General features: G+C 39.1%; 1 protein-coding gene and 1 long non-coding RNA gene across 5 annotated transcripts in view; both read right to left on the bottom strand.

Moving 5' to 3' along the window:
- The window catches only part of LOC149681546 (uncharacterized), a 53,519-nt gene that overhangs the window by 22,119 nt on the left and 6,108 nt on the right, over positions 1–25,292 (bottom strand). Inside the window, exons 5-15 of the mRNA XM_089834239.1 lie at positions 16,045–16,185; positions 15,761–15,970; positions 14,003–14,116; positions 13,855–13,923; positions 13,704–13,793; positions 10,858–10,974; positions 10,498–10,797; positions 9,349–9,419; positions 7,909–8,089; positions 5,780–5,853; positions 5,611–5,704 (exon numbers count right to left, since the gene is read on the bottom strand). Coding sequence (XP_089690365.1) covers positions 5,611–5,704; positions 5,780–5,853; positions 7,909–8,089; positions 9,349–9,419; positions 10,498–10,797; positions 10,858–10,974; positions 13,704–13,793; positions 13,855–13,923; positions 14,003–14,116; positions 15,761–15,970; positions 16,045–16,185 — 1,461 coding nt within the window. The remainder of the gene's footprint in view (positions 1–5,610; positions 5,705–5,779; positions 5,854–7,908; positions 8,090–9,348; positions 9,420–10,497; positions 10,798–10,857; positions 10,975–13,703; positions 13,794–13,854; positions 13,924–14,002; positions 14,117–15,760; positions 15,971–16,044; positions 16,186–25,292) is intronic.
- LOC149681547 (uncharacterized) lies at positions 1,977–5,284 on the bottom strand. 4 transcript variants are annotated; one of them, XR_016365444.1, is made up of 3 exons: positions 4,598–5,284; positions 4,457–4,532; positions 1,977–4,398 (listed from the first exon to the last, which is right to left on the bottom strand). It is a non-coding gene; the product is annotated as an uncharacterized LOC149681547 (long non-coding RNA). The 4 variants fall into 4 exon arrangements; XR_016365443.1 differs by having other exon boundaries at positions 4,457–4,510; XR_016365442.1 differs by having other exon boundaries at positions 4,457–4,885; positions 4,962–5,284.

The raw sequence follows: 25,292 nt of genomic DNA, 5'->3' as shown, positions 1-25,292 counted from the left end.
ATAAACCTTTAGCGACCCGTTTATGCAAAAGTTTGAAACGCGCGAACGCAAATTTTCAAACTTGGCGCGAGATTGAACCGTTATTTTTTTTTATCGCGGAATAGTGTACGAGTACGAGTGACGGCGCCGCGGCGGGGAGGGAAGGAAACAGGGACTTTACGCTAGCCGGGTTAAACTAAAGTTGTCTGCTTGAAAAGCCCGGGAAAACGTATCGCCGTATTATCGAGGATAACTAATCTGTTAAACCATGTCGTTTAATAGCGTTAAATTTAATTTTACTGTCGATAATTTATGATTAATGGAGTGTTGTTTCGAGTGGTCGGAATTAGCTGCTCGCAAAGGTTTTTATAAATATTCTTTTATTAATTTAATTTTGAGCCAAAATTTCGTTACGAATGCTTATTTTGTGGGGGAAAACTTGACGTTTTGGCTGAAATTGAGTTTATTTGCCTCTGATTTATCTGAAGAAAATGAAACCTTATTTTCGGAGGCATCAGGGTCGGCATTCCCTTTAATTGACATTAAATTAAATTCGCAAATTAGGTACATTTTTATTTCGTGTCACATCGTTCCCTGACTTTTAGATATGGATTTGAAATGATGTTTTTCGGATAGACAATGAATCAAGGCATAATTTAAGCCTATTTTTCACGGTCTAAAGCCTCGCAAGTAAAAGAAAAATCAATTTAAAAAAACTGTTCGGAATTAGAAGCGTTCGGAATTACAAGCCACCACCCTATGTGTTGAGGGATTTAATATTGAGTATTTGAAATACTGTGTCTAAAAAGACCAAGCGAACTTTGACATAATTCGAAAGGAAGATGTAAATATTTAATAGTGGATGCCAAACCAGGGTGTTGCACGAATTCATACATTTAATTTCGTATATCGAAATGCTACATTTCTAATGTCGCGACTGTGAAAGAAAGGTTGCACTGCAATTTCCCTCTTCGTAATTTATACTTTTTGGGGGAGGGTTAAGTTAAGTGTGACCTTCTTCGTTTAACTGGTAATGAATGGAAATGAATACAAAAGCCATTGGTACTGAAACGTATTTCTTTTTATGTAATCTTTACCTATATCTTTGGTTATATTTATACCGATATCATATTTTTCCAGTGCTACAGATAGCTACTTACTAACAAAAACCACACAGGATAAACGATGTTGCTTTGTCTTAAGTATACGGCATTCGTTTATTAACTAGTCTGAACAAAATAAATTTAAATTATCATATTTTTTTTAACATCAGTCTTCTTAGCAACTTACCGATTTAAGTTTTTTTTTTTTTTGATGCAAACTTGAAAATTTGTCAAGCCAGCAACAATTAAAACTATGTCCGTCAAGTGCTTACACGAAATCCCTTCAAAATAATTAATTTCATGATGAAATGTTTTCGGAAAATGTAATTGTTCTTGAAAAAGCGTAGATATGTAATTTTTTCAATTAATTTAGAGGGAATAGATCGATTAACAGTAAAATCAGTTGATTGAATTTAATATTGATTAAGGATTAAATGGATAAAAATAACTAAAAAAATTGCAATATCTGAAACTTCAGCCAATTGATAAACCTCACACATATCGTTTGTTTTTTCGGCCTTGGTCCAAACCAAGACGTTTTTTTATAATATCTGTTACTTCAGTCTTAATGTAATTAAATTTTGAATAATTATGTTTGCTTTACCGTCATACATTTGGGGTTGATCTATTTCTAATTCCTTAAAGAAGTACTTCAGTATCGTTAATTACATTTAACTTATATCCAATAACATTGATTTCGATAAGCATATAATGTTGCACTTTATTTATGAAAGAAGCTTAAAAACGACGGTATTTGAAATATGGAAGAAAAATATTTGTTTCGTACGCTGTATACGTATACAGTGGTGTCGAGATCAGACCAACAGCTTCCTTTATGTACAACCCCCAATACTGCCAACGGGTGATGTCATACTAAATTATACAGGGTGTAAATAAATGTTTAGAATTCATGTTTTATTGTATGCAAGTGACAACGAGTGACAAGGTACAAAAAGAATACTGGAGAATGCAACAAAATATTTTAAAGCACTGTCCTACGATTAGTCTTAGAACGTGGGCCTCAAATTGCAACCTCTTAACTGTTTGGTAAACACCTCAACGTAAATATTCAACGTTTCTACCATTGTGGTTTAGGCAATCTTCCAGACGACTGTCCATGTCTTGCAATACATTTGCAAGCAGTAAACTCATGACGCATGGTAAGGCTAATGGTATTGCCGTCTTGGGAAATCCTCGTCCGTTAAGGCTTGATGTAGGGGGTATGATAATGCCAGTAATGATGCCCTTGTAAACTGGCACAAACAGTAGAATGGCTTAGTGCAACTTCTTGTTCCACCGCTCTACTATTAGCATGAATTGGCTTCAAAACGTGCTACGATGTCAAAATCTATATCCTCATTACAGACTATACAGTCTCTTCTACGTTCATGATCTTGCACTACCGAAATCACGAAGGTGCTCGCCAATGTCGGAAAAGGTGCTTCGCACCGGATGTTGTCGGTGTGGAAACCGTTCGGCATAAAGCACTGCCTTTAGTTGAACGTTACTGCGACCTTCACCCAAAATAAACATCCTGTCCAATTTGTCCTGGTTAGAACAGGTTGGCATTTCGCTAGGAAACGAGACTAACTACTGTAATTCTACTACTTAGCTCCTACACTGAAGACCCTGTATATCAAAAGGGACCGGAAGTACCTCAAAGTTGAGTTTTCAAAGATTGCCAGATTGAGCAGGTCATGAGATTTAAAGTGATGAAGGTTGCTTTAACGTTCAACAAGTGACACCGCAGTATGTTTTTGGTGCTCCAATGTCCTCACCCGATAGGTCCAAACAATTACCATCCTGGTTTTTCGGCTCAGCGTTGCGGTATTGCCGGTTCCATTAGAAATACAAGGTCTGTAGTGTTACAATTGTAACAATACTCCTGTTAAAAAGGCACACAAACTGTACCCCCGCCCCCTCCTCCCCAAAACGCTTTTAAATTTCGCGCCTTTTCAATGGCTCTCTTTTCAATATGGGAAAAATGATTTTAAATTTTTTAAGTGTAAGAATTAAACAGGAAAATGGAGGCTGAGTGAAAGATAAGTGTAGTTTTAATTATAATTTGTTAGTTAAATTATAAGGTATCCATGAATTTACCAAAAACATTCGTGTTTTGGGTTAATTTCACATTAATTATACTTGATTAAGTTTAATTTAACGGTTTATCTAGTGTGGATTTAGTTTATAATACAAGTTTCAATGAAATATTAACTTTAATTGCAATTACTCTAAAATATGTAAGCGCTTTTGATGTATTTTAATGATGAATTAATTTAATTCGAAAGTGAAATAGGAAACATCTGTGGCTGTGCGAAAAACTTGTGTTGTTTTAATCTTAATTTGAGCGCAGTTCGGGAGAGTCGATTAAGCTTAAAAGTATAATTTATTGGAATTTTTTTACCCTAATTGGAACATTTTGTGCAGTTTAACATTTTTGCCACAGTCATTATTTTACCCTAAACTTTTGAATTTCGCGCCAATTAATGTACTTTAAACATAGGTGAAATTAACTGAAGTGTGAAATAGAAAACATTGGGATTTACCAACGGCTTGGGTAGTTTTAATCTTAATTAAACAGTTTATTTAAAAGTTATTTGAGCTTTTTATCCAAAAATGAATATTTTTAGTTTAATTTCACGTTAATTATATTTAATTGATTTAAAATTAACGTAAGATTGTATTTCGGCAGTGTACATTTAGATTATAAATGACTTTCAATATATACTTAACCTTAATTGCAATTTTTAGTGGGTTTTGACTCTTATTTTACCTTAAACTTTCGAATTTCGCGCCTATTAATGTACTTTAAAGATAATTTAAATTAACTAAGTATAATGAGATAGAAAACATGGGGCTATACTAACAGCTTGTGCAGTTTTAATCTTAATTAAGTATTTTATTTCAAAGTTACTCGAGTTCTCATCCAAATATGTATATTTCATGTTTAAATTAACGTTAATTATACATAATTAAGTTGAAATTAATGAAGGATTGAGGTTTGGCAGTGTTGATTTAGCTTATAAAATGAGTTTCAAATCACCTTAATTGTAAAGTTTAGAAGAGTTTTTCATTCTTGCCACCACAATGTGTTAAACTTTTATCATACCACGTGCTAAATTTGCGGTAACATAAAAATCATCTATAACATATGTTAATGAATGATGTGATTCTATAGTTTAGCAACTTTGGCTTCAATAACAGTAATTAAATTAAATACCTAAACAATTCATAGCAATTTAGACAAATAAATGTGAACTGTGGAGATAGCCAACAACGTAACCCTCCGTTGCTGACGTGGTTACGTTGGAAAAATCTGCGCTGATGTAAACGTTGAAATTATTTGACTAATTAAATTACATAACGACACTGACCTCCTGGATTAATCAGCACCACTGTTACTTATATTTATGAATTAACAAAATACACTGTTGGTAACAAATAGTTAAGCTGCGCTAACGTAAACATCACGACTCTGCAGTAGGGAAAACATATTAAACTTTTTGTCATCTTACCAGTAGTATTTTGAAGTTTTCGATCTTTTCACAGGGTGAAAAGCATTATCTTTATTTCAACACGTTAATAATTTGAATAGGTATGCCATTTATTGGAAGCGCACACGGTAAATACAGCATAAAAAGCCTAGTGTTAACCCGGTTAGGCTATGTTTTTAGCATAAAATTGAGCAGACTATACACAGGATTCCAAAACAAATGAGAGCTGGAAATCAGTCTTTTTAATAATCTTTAAAGAGTAACTAAAATAGGGTAATGGCAGCCCTCTGCCTTCGACTGTATTAAGCTCTATGGGGAAATAACATGGGGTGCTATTAGTCTATACAACTTAAGCCTTGGCCGTAAAGAACGTTCAAAAACTTACTTTAAATGATATAAAAACCTCTGTTAACTGTAATTATTTAACTGAATTACTTTTCTAGACGAAAATTCGACCTGATAACGACCTATTTCTTATTAAGGGTGCTACAGTTAATTAGAAAATACATATAAAGGTGCTCAAGCTCGGTTGAAATACCAAAGTAATTTGTTAGCGTCCACTGCTAAGAAATTAGGAAAATCAGCAAGAAAGCCAACATTTGAAATATGTCAACGTAACTTGTTAGCACCCACAAACCTAGGCCCTTCTAGTTGTCAACGAGAACGAAATGTAGAATTAGGTTTAAGCGTGCTATAAGGTTAGGCTGACTTCTGACCCAAAAGTAATTTTTTGACGTACTATCTTAATTAGTTAAATTACAAAAATTAGAATTCATTAATTAAAAATCGAAACACGTAAGTTTCCCATTTAATAAATGCTTGTTAATTTAGAAGTATTCCGAAAACTAACTTCGCTATAGTTTTTCCGTATGGCCTGCCACAATTGCCTTAAAAAACTGAAAATTTTTTAATGCTTTTTCTATGGGACGCTAACCCTAAAAACTGTGACTTTTCCTTTAACATTACGGAAGGGTGTCATGTCATATCTACAAGGGCCTACCGGCCCTGTAGAATATGAAATAAGCCAAACTTACATCATAAGAAGCTTCAATTTCATTGTTATTATTGGACACTTCTTGACTCTTAGATTTTTTAATTTTGTTGGTGTCTTCAGATACAGTTAAACTTCTATCAAAAAAATATATCAAGATGTACTTAAAAATTTAAAAAATAATTCCCCCATGAACAAAGTAATCAAATTACCTTTTGGCTGAATTGCGTTTCATTTTGTGAAGTTCGGTTCGAAGATCAACATTCTCTCCTTCTAGCGCATCAACCTTAACAAACAAAAGCTTATGTTATTTAACTTATTTGACACTGGATAAACTACACGGTGTTGTCCGAGTGGTTTAAGGGAGCGGAAATAGAGAAGAGTTTCCTGACAATGTAAACTCTAAAGATCCCTATCAATTTCATTATAACAATTGAATTAATGCTTAGTTAGGAATTATTCATAAAGCGCTAAAATGTTACAGGTGTAGAATATGACCTTCATAACTAGGCTAGACGTTTTGCACCCAAACTTGAGGAACTTTATCAAACCTAAGATTAATAACCCCTGGATATGAAAGGAAATAGGGAGGCACACTTGAAAAGGGCATCGGCATCTCTAGCGCCCCTATAGTCAAAACATGGATAAAGAATGCGCGTGCGGAAATTTGTTTTCACGCTATAGGATAGGCAACTCCCTATCTCGAACGACAGCTTATTCTGTATATACTCTGTTACAACATCGGTTGTCAGGACGTGCAAACCTATTTCTCTATGTAACGTAGCTTTGTACGTGCTGTCAAGAGACGATAAACTTCAGGATTTAAAATATCCGCGAGTTTTTTAGCTGAGTACACGGACCTCTGGGCCTTAGTTTCAAATACGTGTGAAATTGCCTGCAGCCTACTACACATATTTGAAACTAAGGCCTAGAGGTCCGTGCACTCGAGCTAAAAACTCGCGGATATTTTAAATCCTGAAGATCCTGAAGTTTATCGTCTCTTGACAGCACGTACAAAGCTACGTTACATAGAGACCTAGCTTTGCGCGTGCTGACAACCGATACTGTAACAGAGTATATACAGAATAAGCTGTCGCCCGAGATAGGGAGTTGCCTATCCTGTAGAGTGAAAACAAATTTCCTCACGCGCATACTTTATCCATGGTCAAAAAAGTTACCCCAAACAGACTCAGTAAACGCGTGCTACTCCATGCTTTTTAAGCCTCGGCTACTTTTTATCCGCGGTTCCCGTTTCTTTTTCTCTTCTCATCCCGGTACCTGGTCCGGAGGCTTTGGTCACTATATTAGGTAGGTTTTTAGTTTTTTATTTATGTAAAAATTAGATTAAACTATAAATTTGATAAATCAAATGACAACTTGCGTAAGAACAGCGTTTGCTAGGCATTTTTTGAAAATATTTAATGTCTTTAACTTAATATCGAAGACACAAAAAAAACCGTTTACATTTACCAGGACTTGCCGGTACAACCGTACAATTCATACTGCGTCGTCTGCATGGGGTGACAAAGTTCTACGTTTTGCCGTCTGAGGGCGCCACATGGCGATACTATTGGAATACGCCCGGTTTTGCCTGCCTTTCATATCCAGGGGTTATTAGTCTGAGATCAAACCTATAATCTCTAAGTTTTTCAACAGGTAAATTAGCAATTAAAATTTTGGGGAAAATAAAATTTCAATTCTGTTCGTAATTTATTTTTTATTTTCACGTGTATGTAGTCTATTAAACCACGTTGAATTGTGATCAATTTATGCTTAGTTTAGGTGCTTTGAACAGCGCCATCTAGTGGGAAATTGAGGGAAAACTATAAAAATAGGGGAGTTTTAATAGTATCTGGCATTTAGTACACTTAGTTTTACCAGGGATGTATTTAATCTTAGAAGTAGGAATGGAGAACGGTTACTATTTACTTTCTTCCGACTCATAGCCCAGTATAGAGCCCCTCCCTCCAACACGAAACGAAAAGTTTAAAATCATCTTATTGGCTCACTTCAACTTAAATTTTAATGACGTTGCTGACGGTGACGGCGAAAAATAAGTAATTTCTATTTACCTCTGTCGCTATGTCCCGCCTCTTCTTTCATACCCCTTCTCGTCCCGTGGAAAGGGGGGGGGGACTTTGACGCGCGCCCACATTACTCTGTTCTCCATTCCTACTTCTAAAATTAAATTTATCCCTGGTTCTACTCAGAAGAGTTTTGAGTCTGAGCGCCAAAATTTTGAAACTTTTTGTTAAATTACCATTGTATACGGTATGACGTAAATAGGCAATTTACGGCCTTATTTGGTAAGGTACCAGTTGCAGCTTTTGATAAAATTTACCTTTTCCTGCAGTGTCTGAGCAACTGTTTGTACTTTCTGAGAACCGGACTTCCTAAAACTCTTGGAGTCATATTTCCTCGGACTGATATTTAATTTTTCTCTCAAGTGAACATTTTCTTCGACTACTTCACCCAACTTAAAATCCGAATCGTTAATTTGTTGAGTAAGTTCTTCAATCTGTCTGTAAAATTATTAACATAATATTTAAGTCAACCTAATATACGATAATACCATAACCATAACTATAGAGCTATCTCAGAAACCTTAGTGTGACGTCACCCATGCTATTTGCCCATTGAATAAAAGCGGTACCAAATATGGCCGCCAACTGCCAAAGCTAAGGCCGTGACGTTTTACCTGGGCGCTGACGTCACAACTGAGATAGCTCTATTGAAGTATTACAAAATAGGCTTAATCGAATTTAGAAATGCAACAGATCAGTAATAATCCTTTTCGATGTAATAAAGGGGGTAGGTAACCCTCAGTTTCGAGACATACAAGGGGATTGACCTATAACCGCCTCTGGACATGCACTCTTTGAACCCAAAACGCGCACCACATTAGCAGATACCCCTATATGTCTAGAAAAGTCATAACAGGGTGTGCGGTTAAGTGGTTTAATAAATTGGTAGTTCAAACAAGGATTTCAAGGGAATGAGAAACTTCGTTTGAAAAACCTCTGATTTATATAACAAAAGATAGGATTAATTTCTCTGAATTCAAAAATATCAAGCTTTTAATTCTCCGATTTCTAATTATTATTTGGCAATATGCATTTGAAAAGGCTTCAGATGAAATTATTTGAAATCCTCAATTTATGAAAGGCTAAAACGTTTCCCGTAGTCCGACGTCACAGATAAATTTTTCACGTGAGATGGTGCCACTCTCACTGCTATCAGACCCAGAGTTTAGACTGGCCTGAAGCTCGAGACGCGTTTTGGATTCCAGCGCTTTTTTTTCCTGACGTCATAGTGATGTCATCAAACGGGCGAACAAGCTCGACAAGACTAAATTATTGATATATCGAAACTGAGTTTTCGTGATTTTTCAATGGATTTTAAAAATGGAAACTTTGGTTCAATGATATTAAAAACTTGATATTTTGAAAGTAGAGACTTGAAAGTTTCGTGGTCAAATATGATATGAAATTGTGAATTCGCATTCCCTTTAAGTTAATATGCTACAAGGCGACACCATTATGATGTCATCACCCTGTTTCTATTTTGAAATAATATAGATGGCGCTGCAATTGGGCTCAAAAAAATAACAATAGAATGAATAGGGAGTAATAAATCCGCGTACATATGCGATGTGTCAAATGCACATTCAAAGAGAAATTAATATCATCACGTGCATATAAGTGAAACATACTTAAAAATAATAGGTATACAAGTGGCTTTAGCGTTCAACAGGAATTTAACAAAATTTGAAATTTCATACTTATTCCTTATTCTGATCTGTTTTTTGCACTCCTTAATTTCCATAACTGCTTCCGACAAACCGTATTCCCCCTATAAAATGTATATAACATAATCAAAGCAATTATCAGTTTCAACTATCGAGATTGTTAACCTAATATAAAATACGTTCCAACAAGGCAGGTAGGACTGCATACAGAGGGTTCTATGGATGCTCGGACCATCTAACCCATGGACAGGCAACTGAATGTGGAGCTAGGTTTGCTTAGAGCAACGCCTGTCACTAGCGCTGTGGCGGCGGATGTTGGAAGTTTTTCACCAAACCCTAGAAAAATTCGCTACATTTTGTTTTTTGAGGAGTAGAGGTCTCCAGTCACCAATACGGGGAGAAAATCTGACTAAATTGTAAAAGTGAGTTGAATTTCATTTTTTATTTTAGCCTTTCTCTCTCATTAAAGATTCATAAACGATCTATCAAGTTAGTTTTTGTAAATATTACTCGGGTATTGTTTATGAAGTCTGTTTAACACTAAGCCTTGGCTAAAAAATATCCCGAACCATTACAGACGAATTTTTCTTTACGGGACACTTGGCGATAAATTGCGGTCAGTAGACGCGTGAGGGCGAGTGCTACTCATTGCCTATGCTAATGCGGGCTTAACATGGATTTGCCTGTCCATGGGTTAAAACAAAGCGCGGTTCCGTTGATGCCCCTTATAGATGGCTTCTCTGCTACACAGTGGCTAAGCTTGCTAAAGGCTAGTTAAGCCAAAGGCAGGAACCAATGGGAACTAGTGCATTAGGTCTGATTGGTTCCTGCCTTTGGCAAGGTAAAATTCGTGTCCAGAAGATTAGCCAGCATGCTAGGGGTGATCATGGAGCCGCGCTTTCCTTTAAGTGGTCTGAGATGGCTGATTTGAGTCGAAAATGTTCTATGACTTTTTGCCACAAGTCATGATCAGAGTTGTATTAAGGATAAAAAACCTTAAATTTAAGTATGAAAATGAAAGACAATACTAATTTAATGCAATTGCCATGTTTTGAATTGTAAACGTTGGCCCTTAAGGCAAAATGTGACCCAATATTTTTGACCCAAAATCGCCCATAGAATCCACTGTACTTTTTTCCTAAAACACTTTTCATAAGACCCTGTATAAATGGTTGACTGTACCATTTCGTATAGCCTCATCCTGCCTAAGGTATCACTGAGTTCTTGATCCTTCATTTTCCATTCCTCTTCAACAACTTTGAGTTTATTCCTTAATTTCTCCAATGCCAGATTTTTCTCCCGTATTTCATTTTGACTTTGGATCATGGCGCCGAGTCGGCTTCCGGGACTAAGCGGCGCCGATTCTTCATTCTTGTTAAGCCTTAACTCTTCCAGGAGTTTGCTATTTTCTTCCAGATCTCGAGTAGCCAATTGCAATTGCTCTTTCAAAACTTCGATCTGCGCCTCACGATCTTCGACAACCTGAATATTGTAGGCAGTTAAGGATAAATTTTAAATACATGCGTGGTAATAAAAGCATACCTTTTTCAATGCCTGTGATTCTGAAACATTCATACTACCAAGATTGAATTCCGACTGAAGTTTCGAAATTAACTGTTGCTGCCTTAAAATTTCTTCTTCTTTGTTCATTAGTACAGTCTGCAAAGGATAATAAAGGATAAGAATTATTATAATGCCTAAATGTGCTAACAGTCTTGAACAAAACTGTGCTCAGCAACATGTTTTTTAACAACAGAGGACTTGCTAATCAATCAGCTTTCATGGAAAATTATTTCCATGAGAGCCATTTCAGTAATACCAAAAATAATTTTTTTAGAATGGCTCATCCAAGAAAATTGATTGTGCCTAATACCATTAAACGCCGATGGACTGGAATGGAAATACGGCGCGTGGTTTTTTTAGGGAAGCGCCCCCTTAGCGCCACGCCGCGACCAATATTGAAACTTTTTCGACTCAAACCATAGCCATAACCATAGTTGGGCACTAATCCTTAGATAGATTTTTTTCCTCTCAAACGATCATAGATAGCGAAACTCAACTCTTCTGACTATATTTTAGAGTGGAACTCCTTGTCAGATAGATTTTTTCTCTCAAACTGCAATAGATGGCGGAACTATTAATTCTTCTGGCTATATTTTAGACTAAGTTGTTAGATTTTTTCCTTCTCAACAAATGACATGATCTAAGAGTCGAAAAGTTTCGGGACTCTCCCGCTAGGGGCGACAACAGACGATACCATTATCATTTCAGTTCATCTCTGTATAATGGTCTTAAATTGTACCTTCATTCCTTTTGAATAAGACCCCCTTTCCCTGAGAGGCCCTTCCGAAAAGGTTTCGAGGCTCAGGGCAACTTGCTTTGAAGGTCCCGTAACGCGCATACTAAGTTGATAAGCGCGAGGTTATTGGTGTCATATTATGCGCTAGCGATTTTGGTAGGGTCGGCATTGACTTGAGGAAAACTGCCATTGGATCCCAGGATTCCTTTAGGTTTTTATTTCAGAACTTTAGGTCTATACAATTAAAAAACTAATTTTTTGAATTCCATAACAGTTATTTGCGTTGTTTATCATGCATTATGGGTAGGAGGTATTCTCAGTTATTAACTGGTTAAATAAAGCAAAGCGCTGGTCCAACGGGTCCCCTACAAGGCGACTTTTCCCCCTGTACTCCAGTTTTGGCTTGGCAAAGGCTAGTGGGATTTATAAGTGCACTTATAAATCCCGCCCACAAACGTCTCCTCCCTTCGCCAAAGCCAAAACTGGAGTTCGTAAGGAAAGTCAACTTGTAGGGGATCCGCTGGACCCGTGCTTTGCTTTAAATAAGTGATGTAACGTTCAACGGGACTAAACGAGGAGAAGTAGAGCAGGTGAGATTACTAACCAATAGAAAGCTAGAAGCCGTACGTGATCTACTGTACCCCATAGATGTCGCGGACATCGCTTACGCCAATTCATCCTATTTCCTTCCCATTTTACTAACTACCTCGATACCGATCGATACTGGTGCAAACATGAACCGATACCGATCGATACTGGTGCAAACATGAACCGATACCGATCGATACCAGTGCAAACATGAACCGATACCGATCAATACCAGTGCAAACATGAACCGATACCGATCAATACCAGTGCAAACATGAACCGATACCGATCAATACCAGTGCAAACATGAACCGATACCGATCGATACCAGTGCAAACATGAACCGATACCGATATTTACTCACAATGATCCAAAACCCGACAACCGATACCGATATTTTTAGTCGTACAGTGCCATTTACATATGTATTAAAAATACTAGGAAATAATTATAGAGTAATTTCATGAATCTATATCTATATAAATCAAAGTCCTGACTGACTGATAATCAACGCCCAGCCCAAACCGCTTGCCCTAGAAGGCTGAAAATTTGCAGGAACGTTACTCATAAGTTGTAGGCGCGTACTAAGAAAGATTTTTCCAATCCGCCGCCATCTTAAAAAATGGCGCCCAGAAATGTAAAAAATATTCTCTGTGCAACAAAGTCCGCGCGTTTCAAAAGATTTCAAAAATATTTAGTGCACTGGTTCCCTTTAACCTATAGACGGGCTGAATGGTCTTTCGGGTTCGATTTGTTGCCATCTTGTTAAATGGCGGCCAAAAACTTAAAAACCCTTCTTTATAGAATAATGTCCGCGTGAAAAATAATAAAAAAATGTCCCTAGGGGCTGACGGGCAACGCCGAGCGCCTTCGCTCTTAGGGTGCTACTAAATATTAGTCATCAGCAAAATCCACCCATTCTTTATATCCTTTTGATGGAAGTGCTAATTAAACGTGAGCGACGCCGCGGGTAACAGCTAGTTATACTACTAAGTACAGTGTTTAGAAGTACTTTGAAAATAATATGAAGGCTTGTCTTTTTTAACTAGTACATGCTGAGAGGCCCTTTCATCCTTATACTTCTATTAATTGTTAGTGATTTATCATTGAAGTATTGAAAGCAAAAAGTGAAACTAATTCAAAACTTGGAAAATATATGCAAAACTAACTTTGTTTTTTGTCATTTCAAAATATGGTGATATCAAATATTAATTTTTATTTTTATCAACAGTTTTATAGCATATATGTACTTCTTGAATAAATGAGAAATCATCACGATTGGAATTCATAGAAATGAGATATTATCACCATCAATACGTTACTGAAAGACCAAAAAATGTCATGTAGCGCCATCTAACGCGCATTTTAAACGAGTATCGGTTTAGTATCATATTAAACCAACCGATCCTATACTATCGGGAAACCCCGAGTATCGGTGCCGAAACCGATATGGTATCGGTACCGGTTCATCCCTACTAAATATTACATAAATTGAGTTTACCTTCCATTCTTGCACTCTGCGACTGACAGTCTCCATAATTTCATCATCAACTTCTCCTTTTTGAGAAAGTTGACTTTTTAAGTCTTCAATCTAAGATTTGAAATGACTTAACACTGATTTGTATGAAATTAATTAGTAAATAAATTATTACCTCACTGGCAAGGAGCATTTTCTGTTCCATTAAGAGTTTTAATTGAGATTCGCTTTCATCATAAGCTTCCTAAAATGTACATGAAAAAAATGGAACGAAAATGGGCGTTACTAATCCAGCATATGAAAATTCAATTGGCGGAACTAACTTTCAGTTTTATGTACTCGTCGGTGGTTTTCTCCATTTGATCTACCGCTTCAATTAGTTTCTCATGTAGTTGACTTTTTTGTAACCTAAGTTCAGAGTTCTCACTTTCCAGAGTCTGTAAGATGTTTGAAATTCAATCATAAGTTCATGTGATGCGAATGTTCCATAAGTTTGTTACTGGTTACTGAGAGCTTGTGGTGAAGTGACGTAGGTGAAACGCCATAGATTCTCGTAAAGCGACCCCTGGTGAGGCGCTGTCAAAGGCTTAACAGTAACATGAACTGCAAAACCGAGTGTACTCAACTCTCGCTTATCGTTCTCGAACCAGCTCTCAGTAAGTCTCTAACATTACCAAGTATAGGTAGTGTCATATTTATGGAACAAATCTTATAAACTTATGATTCAATTAATAAACAATGCAAGTCCTTAAGGGGAAAACCAATTTACAAAATGAAGACAAAACTTTTGAAACATATAGACCCATATAAACTAATAAGACGTGCCGCGCGCTTTGCCATATTGGTAACAAGAGCTTGAAAAGACGAACAGAACGTCATAACAGTGTCGCCTTCTGGGGGAAAAGGTCTGAAGCTTTTCAATAGGGCGTACCTCATCCTCACTGTACCACGAGGGACATCAAACCAGTGTCGCCTTCTTGTGGGAAAATAAAGGTTTGTAATTCGCGTCCTTCGATTGCTATGAAAGCGTGCAACGTGCGACGTCATAACGGTGTCGCCTTCTGGCGGAAAAAATATGCAACTCGCTACTGGCGTTTGTTTAATAGAGCACACGGCGAAAATACCCGTGGTTCACGACTGGCAGTTAATATAAAAGCGTGATATGTTCCACGTCAAAACAGCGTCGCCTCCTGGTGCAATAGATCTTTAGCTAGCTAATACATAGTTTACACGCAAGGAGGATTCATACCATTTGCACAAGGGGACCAGGCAACTTAGAGCGTAAAATAGCAGACGATTTTACACTCTAAGTCGCTTGGTCTCCTTGTGTTAATGGTAGGAATCCTCCATGCCTGTAGACTGTGTATGGTCGTTGCTACTAGGAAAAAACCGAATGCCACGTCAAAACTTCCCCGCAATCTGGTGGAAACGAGCTGTACTTCACGATTAGCAATTGTTAATATTATAACAGTGTCGTTCTTTTCAAGATATCGCCAAAAAGTCATTGAGACTGCAGATTTTAAAATATATATTTTTCAAAACAAGCGACTTGCAAGTATCAAAGACTTTCTTTTTGTGCTCCATTTGGTAAAAAAATGTTGACATCCGAAATGAATGATATCAAGTGGCCTTACATGAGTATTTATACGAATAAAGGCAGAAGTAGGATAAGGGACTAGAAGTACAGAGCTCTAGCATTGGTAGTAGATCCTGGCACTAGTGAACAAATTTGAGGATTTTATGCCGCTTCCATCGCGCCTACACTAGAGAGAAAAAAATTGGTCGAGTTTCAAAAACATTTCCTACCCCCTTCCCCTCAATCCAAAGCCGCGGAACACGGACGCGGGTGCTTGAATCTAGTTCGGCCGTCTACCACCCGCGAGCGTCTCACGTTTTGGAGGGAAAATTCAGAAACCGCTACCAGAGGGCAAACCGTTGGTGTGTTATCAAGAATATTCACTTTCGCCGAGTGAAGAATTTGGTTAGCTCAATACTTCTAGTCCCTTATCCTACTTCTGATAAAGGGGAACTCCAAAACAAAATTCAAAAGAAAAAATTATAGACAGATACCAAAAAGATACCTTTATATCATTTAGAAGTTGATGAATCTCTGCGTTTTTAACTTTTATCTTTGCCAAGAGCTCTTTCTCTTTCATTTTGCAGCTTTCTTCTTTCGATACTTCAACATTCTTTATCATCTCTTTGCTTTCTTCCAGTTGTTCTTGCAACTTCTCAATCTCGTCACGCAAGATACTCCGCTCCTCTTCCTGCTTCTCAACCATTTCAAGAGCCTAAGTACGATTAGAAATAAAAATGCTTTCTCAGAAATCAATCAAGTAGATTGTAACTCGTGAACTGTTCACACTTTCTCAAACTCTCGTTTGGTTCTCCAGATTTCAGTCTTTGTCGATTCAATTTCTTTACTCAAAGTCAAGTTGTCCTGTTCGAGTTCCTCGTTTCGAAGATTATGTTTCAGAAGCGACGTATCACTGCCTTTTCTCGAACCCTAAACATCACATAATTAAATAAGTTTAATTCATGATGAACATGAGTCATAATTTCTAGACTGAAAAGAAAAGTTCAGATAACATAACATTATTATACCTCAAAGAAGAATATCATCAAAAATACGCGATGTACGAGGTTACCTCCCACTTCTTAAATGTTAGTAGTTTTTGGTAAGCGCCATCTAGTGAGCGAATTCTGTACTTTGATTTTATTCCGTATTTTAAAAATGGCCGCGGACAACAATCTTTATGACACAGAGTTAACCCTTTGTCAGGTCCCGAATGAAGTTTGCAAACCCGCGATCTCCACTCCCTTCAATCCCTATCACTACTTTTACAGCCAAGAACGGAACATGTTCTACCCCAACTTGCCACTTTTATTTTTCAAAACATACTAATTAATTACCAATGAGAATTAAAAAATATGTTCAAATCATCGGATTCACCGAGCCAAAGGATTTCAGACGATGGTTTTGAACTTCCTGCTTTTGAACGCTAGATGGCTTTAAACACCGACGTTTAAAGAGACAAAATTACCGAATTTTACGCTTTACTTCGACGCTAGATGGCGGTAGCAAAAACTACTAAGACGCAATGGCAGCCCCCTTGGAATTTGCCTGGTAAACGACGTATAAATTATCTCTTATTACAAAATAATTAGCATTTAAATAGGCTTAAAAACGAGGACTACTGCGCCGCCATTGGTTTAGTGGCGTCTGCTAAATCGAACCCCCTTACCTCTCTCAGCTGGTAAGAATTCAACCAATCCCGTTACTCCCATTGGTTTATTGGCGTCTGCTAAACTGAACCACTTACTACTACGGGATTGGTTGAATTCTAACAGGCTGATAGACCTAACCGTAAGTTAGGGTTAAGAGGTTCTGGCTAGCAGACGCCACTAAACCAATGGCGGATATTGCAGTAGTCCTTGATTACTTACAAGACTATTTAAATGCTAATTATTTTGTATCAAAGAGATCATTTATTTTTTATAAAATTATTCCTTTTATACTTAGAAAAAGCCCATTCTTTTAAGGTATAATCAAGAAGCGATATCTAGTTTACTAGGGAGAAGGTATAAGATGCATAAGTATTCGCGCGCCATAGTAACAGTCCCTCCTTTTTAAAATACAAGGGGGGACGTAAAAGGAGGCACCAGGCTATTTCGCTGCCTCTCCTCAGTCGGAAAATACGTAATTTTCGTCATTCGCGTCGCGCTGACGTGAGTTTTCAAGAACCAATGAAATGCTGGTTGTAATTCAGAGGCGGCGGGGATTAACTCCAGACCTACTATACGTTTGGACCGGAGACAAAGCTGGAAATGTGGCAAATTTATACCTTCTCCCTAGTAAACTAGATATCGCTTCTTGGTATAATGTCAGGTTACTTTTCCTTTAATCAATTAAAATGAACTGAATTGTTTTTCTACTTCATTATTCCTTTGTTTCAGAGACCTGCACGGGCGGAGTTTCTCAGGCCCAACCCAAGCCCGGCCCGGTTTTTGCATTTTGAATAAGCCCGAAACCCGGCCCGAGCCCGAGTACATAGTTGGTTTATCGGCCCGGCCCGTTACATGCATTAACCAAGCCCGGCCCGGCCTGACACATTGTATGAATTGAACAGGCCCGGCCCGGCCCGGCCCGTTACACGTTGTTCAGTTGTAATTTTTATATTTTTTTACATAAAATCAATGATTTGAATTCATATTTGCTTTGCGTCGTGTATTATTCACTTCTTTTGATAATTGTTCTTTACATTTGTTCTTAGAAGCTTATACTCATTTAATTATCTTTCATTTGAACTTTGGATTAAATGAGAATCAAGTTCGGCCCGGCCCGAATTTTCAGAAATGAACAAAAGCCCGGCCCGGCCCGTTAATTTCCAAAATTTTAAAAGCCCGGCCCGGCCCGGCCCGATACAATTTTCGAAAGTGGAAAGCCCGGCTCGGCCCGACCCGATCGGGCAGGACTCTGCTTTGTTTAAAAGGAATTTTACATTGGGATTAATATAAAAGTAATTATTTGTACGGTCACAAGTGGTCTTAAACTCTTAATGAAGAAGCAAAGGGTCACTGCCATTTGTGACATAATCCTTTGCCTTTCTTTTATGACAAGTGTAAATATTCCGAACCATTGCAATCCAAGCTTTTGGGGGATAATCAATCCTAAACCCTTGAATAGTACAAATAGCAGGGTTCATACAACTTTTGGAAAACAAATTTCCCTGAGATTTCCAGGTTTTTCCCCTATATGGAGTATCCTATGATGCAAATGTTAACGGAGGAGGGGGGGGGCAAATAGGGCTATAGAGTAATGGCAGCCCTCTGCCTTTGACTGTATTAAGCTTTATGGGAAAATAACATGGGGTGCCACTACTCTATTACATAATCAAAGGAAATCCCCGTATCTCTAGTAGAACCAGAGTTATGAGCCTCCAAAGTTTAGTGTAATGTTAATCCTATGGAGGGTATGTTCACGAACATTTCCCTTACCCAAAAATAGGCCTCCAAGTATTGCCTAAAATTAGTCCAATATAGACCTTGTTGTGTGTTTGTACGACTACACAGGAGTTGATACTTTAAAACTATGGTTTTCTTTACAATGATTTATACATGATCGAGGTCCGAGATAGACTGCCTTTTTTACACAGAGAGGGGGGCCTTTTTATACACGAGAGATTAGATAAATAATAGACATTAAGCTAATATGGGGCTGTTCATAAACTGGCCTACTAATAATACAAAGCATAATGTCACATCCCCTTTTTTTATACAAATAAGAATGCGTTTTATAAATTTAACTTAGTCGATGGCTTTGAGATTCTTCCGGATCGTGTTACTGTCCCTTTGTCGTCTTTTGGCAATTTGCTTCTTGTCTTTCTCTTATTCGTACTTTCCGGTGACCTCGTGGTATTGGACTCAGCTCGCAAGTTCTCTCTGTCGGTATCTTGAATGTTTTCAGCATTGTATGGATGATTGTCGTGGGCTGGCTCAGAGACAGGTTCCTCTCGATCAATGATGTTTGGTGGATCTATGACGTCCTCTGGGCCAATACTTGATTCCGGAGTGAAAGACTTGATTCCGTGATTTTGATGACTGTCCGGTAGGGGAACTAGATGGAACCGGTTTCTTCGAATCCTTCCTTTAGACGTCTCGATTATATATGATCGGGGCTCCTCTGCTTTCTCGACAACGGTTCCTTCTTTGCGTAAATCGGTTATCCATACCCTTTTCCCAAGATCTAATTCGTGTAGCTCTCTGACTCTATGGCGTTGGTGACTTCGTTTCTGAGTTTGTTTCTGCGTTAGTGATGTTTCTTTGATACGTTCTGCTGATAAGATCGTCGGGACAAGCATGTTTGACGGTAATGGGAGCGTTGTTCGGAGATGGCGACTCATGAGCATTTGTGCTGGACTGAAACCATTGGACGTCGGTGTAGATCGGTACGCCAAGAGTGCCAAAGGGATGTTGTCAGATTTCTTTAAAATGGATTTCGCTGTCTTTACTGCTGCTTCTGCGAACCCATTACTTTGAGGATATCTTGGGCTGCTCGTGATAGATCGAAATCCATATTTCTTGGAGAATGCGATGAATTCCAAGGTTCTTGTCGCTGATAAATTAGTGCCATTATCGCTGCGGACCACCTCTGGAATTCCGTGTCGTGCAAATATATCTTCGATGATCTCGATGACAGTTTTTGTAGTTTGATCTTTCATTCGAGCCAATTCCAGATATTTTGAGTAGTAGTCCATCATGACCAGGTACCATTTTCCCCCATGATGTAGCATATCTATGGCAACTGCTTGCCATGGTCGTTCGGGTAAGCTTGTTGGCTTTAAGGGCTCATGAAAGTTGACTGATTCTTTGAGACATCGTTCGCATCTTTTCACCTTATCTTCGATTTCCCGTGAAATTCCAGGCCACCAGACGGATTGTTTGGCTCTTTCTCGACATTTGACGATTCCCATGTGGCCTTGATGAATTCGATCCATTATTTCTGGACGCATGGAACTTGGAATGAGCAGTCTGCTGCCTTTCATGATGACTCCGTCTTGGATGGTGATTTCATGCCTGTAGCTGAAGTAGTCATTACAACTACTGTGTACGCGTTTTTTCTCGGGCCATCCATGTTCGAGGTAACGTTGCAATGTTCTGCATGTAGCATCTTCCTGTTGTTTATGAAGAATTTCCGCAAGCTTTGAATCTGTAGTGGGTAGGTTCATCATTACTAACTGTACGTGAGCAGAAATTTCTTGTTGTAGCTCGTTGTCGTCATGGTCTATCAACGGAGCTCTAGACAATGTATCAGCGGCAACTAAGGATTTTCCAGGCACGTAGGAGACCTTGTACGAGTATCGCATCATGCGTAGACGTAGCCTTTGCAGTCTCGGAGATAAATCGTCCAGTTGTTTCGAATGCAATATGGAAACAAGGGGCTGATGATCAGTTTCTAGCTTTATTGTTATACCCGTTATGAAATCCTCAAATCGCTGGCATGCCCACGTTAATGCATACGCCTCCTTCTCGATCTGCGCATAGCGTTGTTCTGTCGAGGATAACGTCTTCGAGGCATAGGCAATGACTTTGTAAGTTCCATTGGCTTGTTCTTGTCGAAGTATTGCTCCAATCCCATAGCTTGACGCATCGGCGGATACTACTGTTGGCTTCCTCGGATCGAAGATACCCAAAACAGGCTTGCTTGTGAGCGTCGTCTTGAGGTATTTGAAGGCCATTTCTTGACTTGGGCCCCAAATCCAGCTGTTCTTGGTGCTCAATAGACTACTTAGTGGTTTAAGCTGCTCGGCCATTCGGGGAATGAACTTTCCAAGATAATTTACCATTCCTAATAGACGACGTAGCTCTGCGACATCAGATGGTGATTTCATCTCGACTATGGCTCGAACCTTCTCCTCGTCTGGACTGATCCCGGCATTGTCTATTACGTGCCCCAAAAACTTGATCCTTTTGCCTCCAAAGAGGCATTTCCTTTCATTGAGCGTGACTCCTTGGTCTTTCAATCTTTCGAGAACTTCCTTTAGGTTTTCATCATGTTCGGCCATGTCCTTGCCCCATACTAGAATGTCGTCCTGATGACAAACTGTGTTCTTGACGCCTTCAATATACGAAGACATTTGGCTTTGGTAGTGCTCGGATGCAGATGTTAAACCAAAGGGCAGGCAATTGCAGCAATATCTTCCAAATGGCGTCATGAAAGTCGTTAGTAATATGGAGTCCGGATGTAGCGGTATCTGCCAATAACCGGAATTACAATCAAGTTTTGAGAAGATCTCGGCTCCAGCCAGTCGTCCAAGCGTATGGTCTACAGCCGGTATCTGGTACCGTTCACGTTGTACGTAGTTATTCAGTTGCGTATAATCCACGCATATCCTTAATTCGCCAGAATCCTTTCTCACGACCACCATGGGAGCGCACCAGTCTGTGGGGTCCTCGACTCTCCGGATTACTCCCAAGTCCACCATTCGTTTCAATTCAGCTTCGACTTGTGACATCAAAGGAATCGCAACTCGACGTGGAGTCGTCACTGCATACGGTACTGCGTTCGGTTTCAGCTTCAGTTTGTAGCTTCGTTTGACTCGTCCTAAGCCGGTAAATAGTTGAGGATAATGGTCCTTTGGTCTTATACTCGTCTCCGTGAGTTGCAGCTCATCGATTCTTTGAACTATTTTCAGGTCTTCACTTGCTCTGAGGCTTAGAAGTGGAACTTGCAATTGGTCGATGACATAGACCTTGTCATGGATGGTGGTATCTCTACTTGACAGGTAGGCTTCAATGAAACCTTTGCAGTTAATCAAGGTCTTCCCTGGTCCAAACAGACGTCGGTCAGATTTATTCAGTGCCAAGTCTTGAAATTTCGCCTTGTACAGCGAGTCTGGTATTACGCAAACGTCCGCGCCGGTATCTATCTTGAATTGAACTTGTTTTGCATTAATCCTAATGTTTACCATCCAACGATCTTGTATCTCGTCGCTGCTGACTTTTCCCAAGAACGTATCCATTGGCGTTGAGTCATCATCATCCGCACAGATCATTTGCGATGTGACCTCACGATTGTAGTTGGTGGTTGACCTTTGACACACACGCTCGTAGTGGCCAATCTTCTTACACTTCCTGCAAACTGCTCTATATGCTGGGCATCGCTCTCGATTGTGTTTCTCGAACATTCCGCATTTCTTGCAGGTATCTGAAGTAACCTTTTGGTCGCGTTGAATTGGTCTTGAAGGATGAGTTGCTCTTGGTCGCCTGTGCTCCTTCGTCTGAGAGGTGTTTCGAGAGCCAAGCTTTTCGACAACAGCCGGAGTTCCGTTTTTATAACTTCCTGCGTTTAATTCTTGTTGTTGTCGGCGAACTTCTTCGGCATGGCGGGCGGTTGAGATCGCTTTCTCCAGTGTAAGGTTTCCGTCTAATTGCATTTTTTCCGACAGGGCTTTGTCTCGCACCCCGACTACTATTCGGTCTCTCAGCAATTCGTCTTGGAGAGTTCCGTAGGCACATTTCTCAATCTGGGCTCGACACGCGGTGATAAACTCTTCTACCGGTTCGCCATCTTGCTGAACTCGTGAGTTGAAGGTTGCTCGCTCGTAGATAACGTTCCTCCGGAGAATGAAATGTCCTTCGAATTTATTCATAACGACGTTGAAGTCAGACTTCTCTGCATCGGTGGCAAACGTAAATGACAAGAATACGTCATCAGCTTTGTCGCCCATCATGTATATTAACGCGTTGACTTGTTCCTCCCCTGTCTTGGAACTAAGACCGGACGCGGATCTGAATCTCTCGAACCTCCTCCTCCATCGGGACCACTCATTGGAATTCGAAAAGTTGAATTGGCAAGGCGGTTGCACTTGAAAGGCTGCGGCGTTCTGCATTTTCCGTGTCGACGTAGACCGCAAATCTAGTCGATTACTGATTACTGATTAACGAATTACAGCTAACCGTGATATCGCGCGACTAAATACCACATTAACGAACTTCTGACACCATGTTGTGTGTTTGTACGACTACACAGGAGTTGATACTTTAAAACTATGGTTTTCTTTACAATGATTTATACATGATCGAGGTCCGAGATAGACTGCCTTTTTTTACACAGAGAGGGGGGCCTTTTTATACACGAGAGATTAGATAAATAATAGACATTAAGCTAATATGGGGCTGTTCATAAACTGGCCTACTAATAATACAAAGCATAATGTCACAGACCTGCTATTTATTTATATTTCACGTTGACCGTTTACGTAAAAATTACGTGACTTACACTTGATTGTCATTTGTGATAAGAGTCATATTATCACTCGTTATAAACCTGTGTGACACCTGATCACTCATTTTTCACTAGACATACGTGACACATAATCACCCGTTATTGACCCAAGAGACAGCCAACATGAGTGAAAAATAATCACCCATTGTTGACCCAAAACACCCGACATACGTGACACATTATCACCCGTTATTGACCCGAGATGACAGATAATTAATCACCCGTTATTGACCCTAGATGACAGATAATTAATCACCCGTTATTGACCCTAGATGACAGATAATTAATCACCCGTTATTGACCCAAAAGCCACCCGACTCGAGGTGACAAATAATCACCCGTTATCGACCCAAAAGCCACTCGACATGAGTGACATATTATCACCCGTTATTGACCCAAAAGCCACTCGACATGAGTGACATATTATCACCCGTTATTGACCCAAAAGCCACCCGACATGAGTGACATATTATCACCCGTTATTTACTCGAGATGACAAATAATCACCCCTTACTGACCCAAAAGCCACCCGACATGAGTGAAAAATAATCACCCGCTATGGACCCAAAGCCACCCGACATGAGTGACAAATAATCACCCGTTATTGACCCAAAAGACACCCGACATACGTGACAAATAATCACCCGAGATTACAGATAATTAATCACCCGTTTTTGACCCTAGATGACAGATAATTAATCACCCGTTATTGACCCTAGATGACAGATAATTAATCACCCGTTATTGACCCAAAAGCCACTCGACATGAGTGACAAATAATCACCCGTTATTGACCCAAAAGACGCCCGACATGAGTGACACATTATCACCCGTTATTTACTCGAGATGGCAAATAATCACCCGTTATTGACCCGAAAGACACCCGACATGAGTGAAAAATAATCACTCGTTATTGACCCGAAAGACACCCGACATGAGTGACACATTATCACCCGTTATTGACTCGAGATGACAAATAATCACCTGTTATTGACCCGAAAGACACCCGACATGCGTGAAAAATAATCACTCGTTATTGACCCAAAAGACACCCGACATGAGTGACACATTACCACCCGTTATTGACTCGTGATGACAAATAATCACCCGTTATTGACCCGAGATGACAAATAATCACCCGTTATTGACCCGAGATGACAAATAATCACCCGTTATTGACCCGAGATGACAAATAATCACCCGTTATTGACCCGAGATGACAAATAATCACCCGTTATTGACCCGAGATGACAAATAATCACCCGTTATTGACCCGAGATGACAAATAATCACCCGTTATTGACCTGAGATGACAAATAATCACCCGTTATTGACCCAAAAGCCACCCGAGATGAGTGACAAATAATCACTTGCCATGGACCCGAAAGACACCCGACATGAATGACAAATAATCGCCCGTTATTGACCCGACGTACGTGACAAATTATCTCTTGCAACAGACCTGGGATACACCTGATAAAAGTGACAAATTTTGGCTTGCGATAGACCTGAGATACACCTTAAATAGTTGATATTATATCAATAGTTTATCTGAAATAGACCTAATATAAGTGACACACGAGGGTTCTCCCCCATTCGGCTGTACCCAAAATCCAAACGTCCCATTCAAACGAAACCCCGCATGTGGGCGGTTTTCGAAAAATATGGACGGTGTCAAGTGGCTGCACTTAACGATGATTGAACATTGCTTCGATATCCACGATTGATTTAAGAATCCGAGGACACAATGATCGATTCATTCAATTACGAGATACTGGCTTATCTATCATTATGGGAAATGTAAAATAAGGCATACTACGAAATTG

Source organism: Phalangium opilio, unplaced genomic scaffold, assembly GCF_054372755.1.
Source record: "Phalangium opilio isolate 3A_F unplaced genomic scaffold, DU_Popi_V2 ptg000038l_1, whole genome shotgun sequence".
In the NCBI taxonomy this organism is placed as follows: domain Eukaryota; kingdom Metazoa; phylum Arthropoda; class Arachnida; order Opiliones; family Phalangiidae; genus Phalangium; species Phalangium opilio.
Note: the sequence above shows the minus strand (reverse complement) of the source record. Positions and strands in the feature narration are given on the sequence as shown.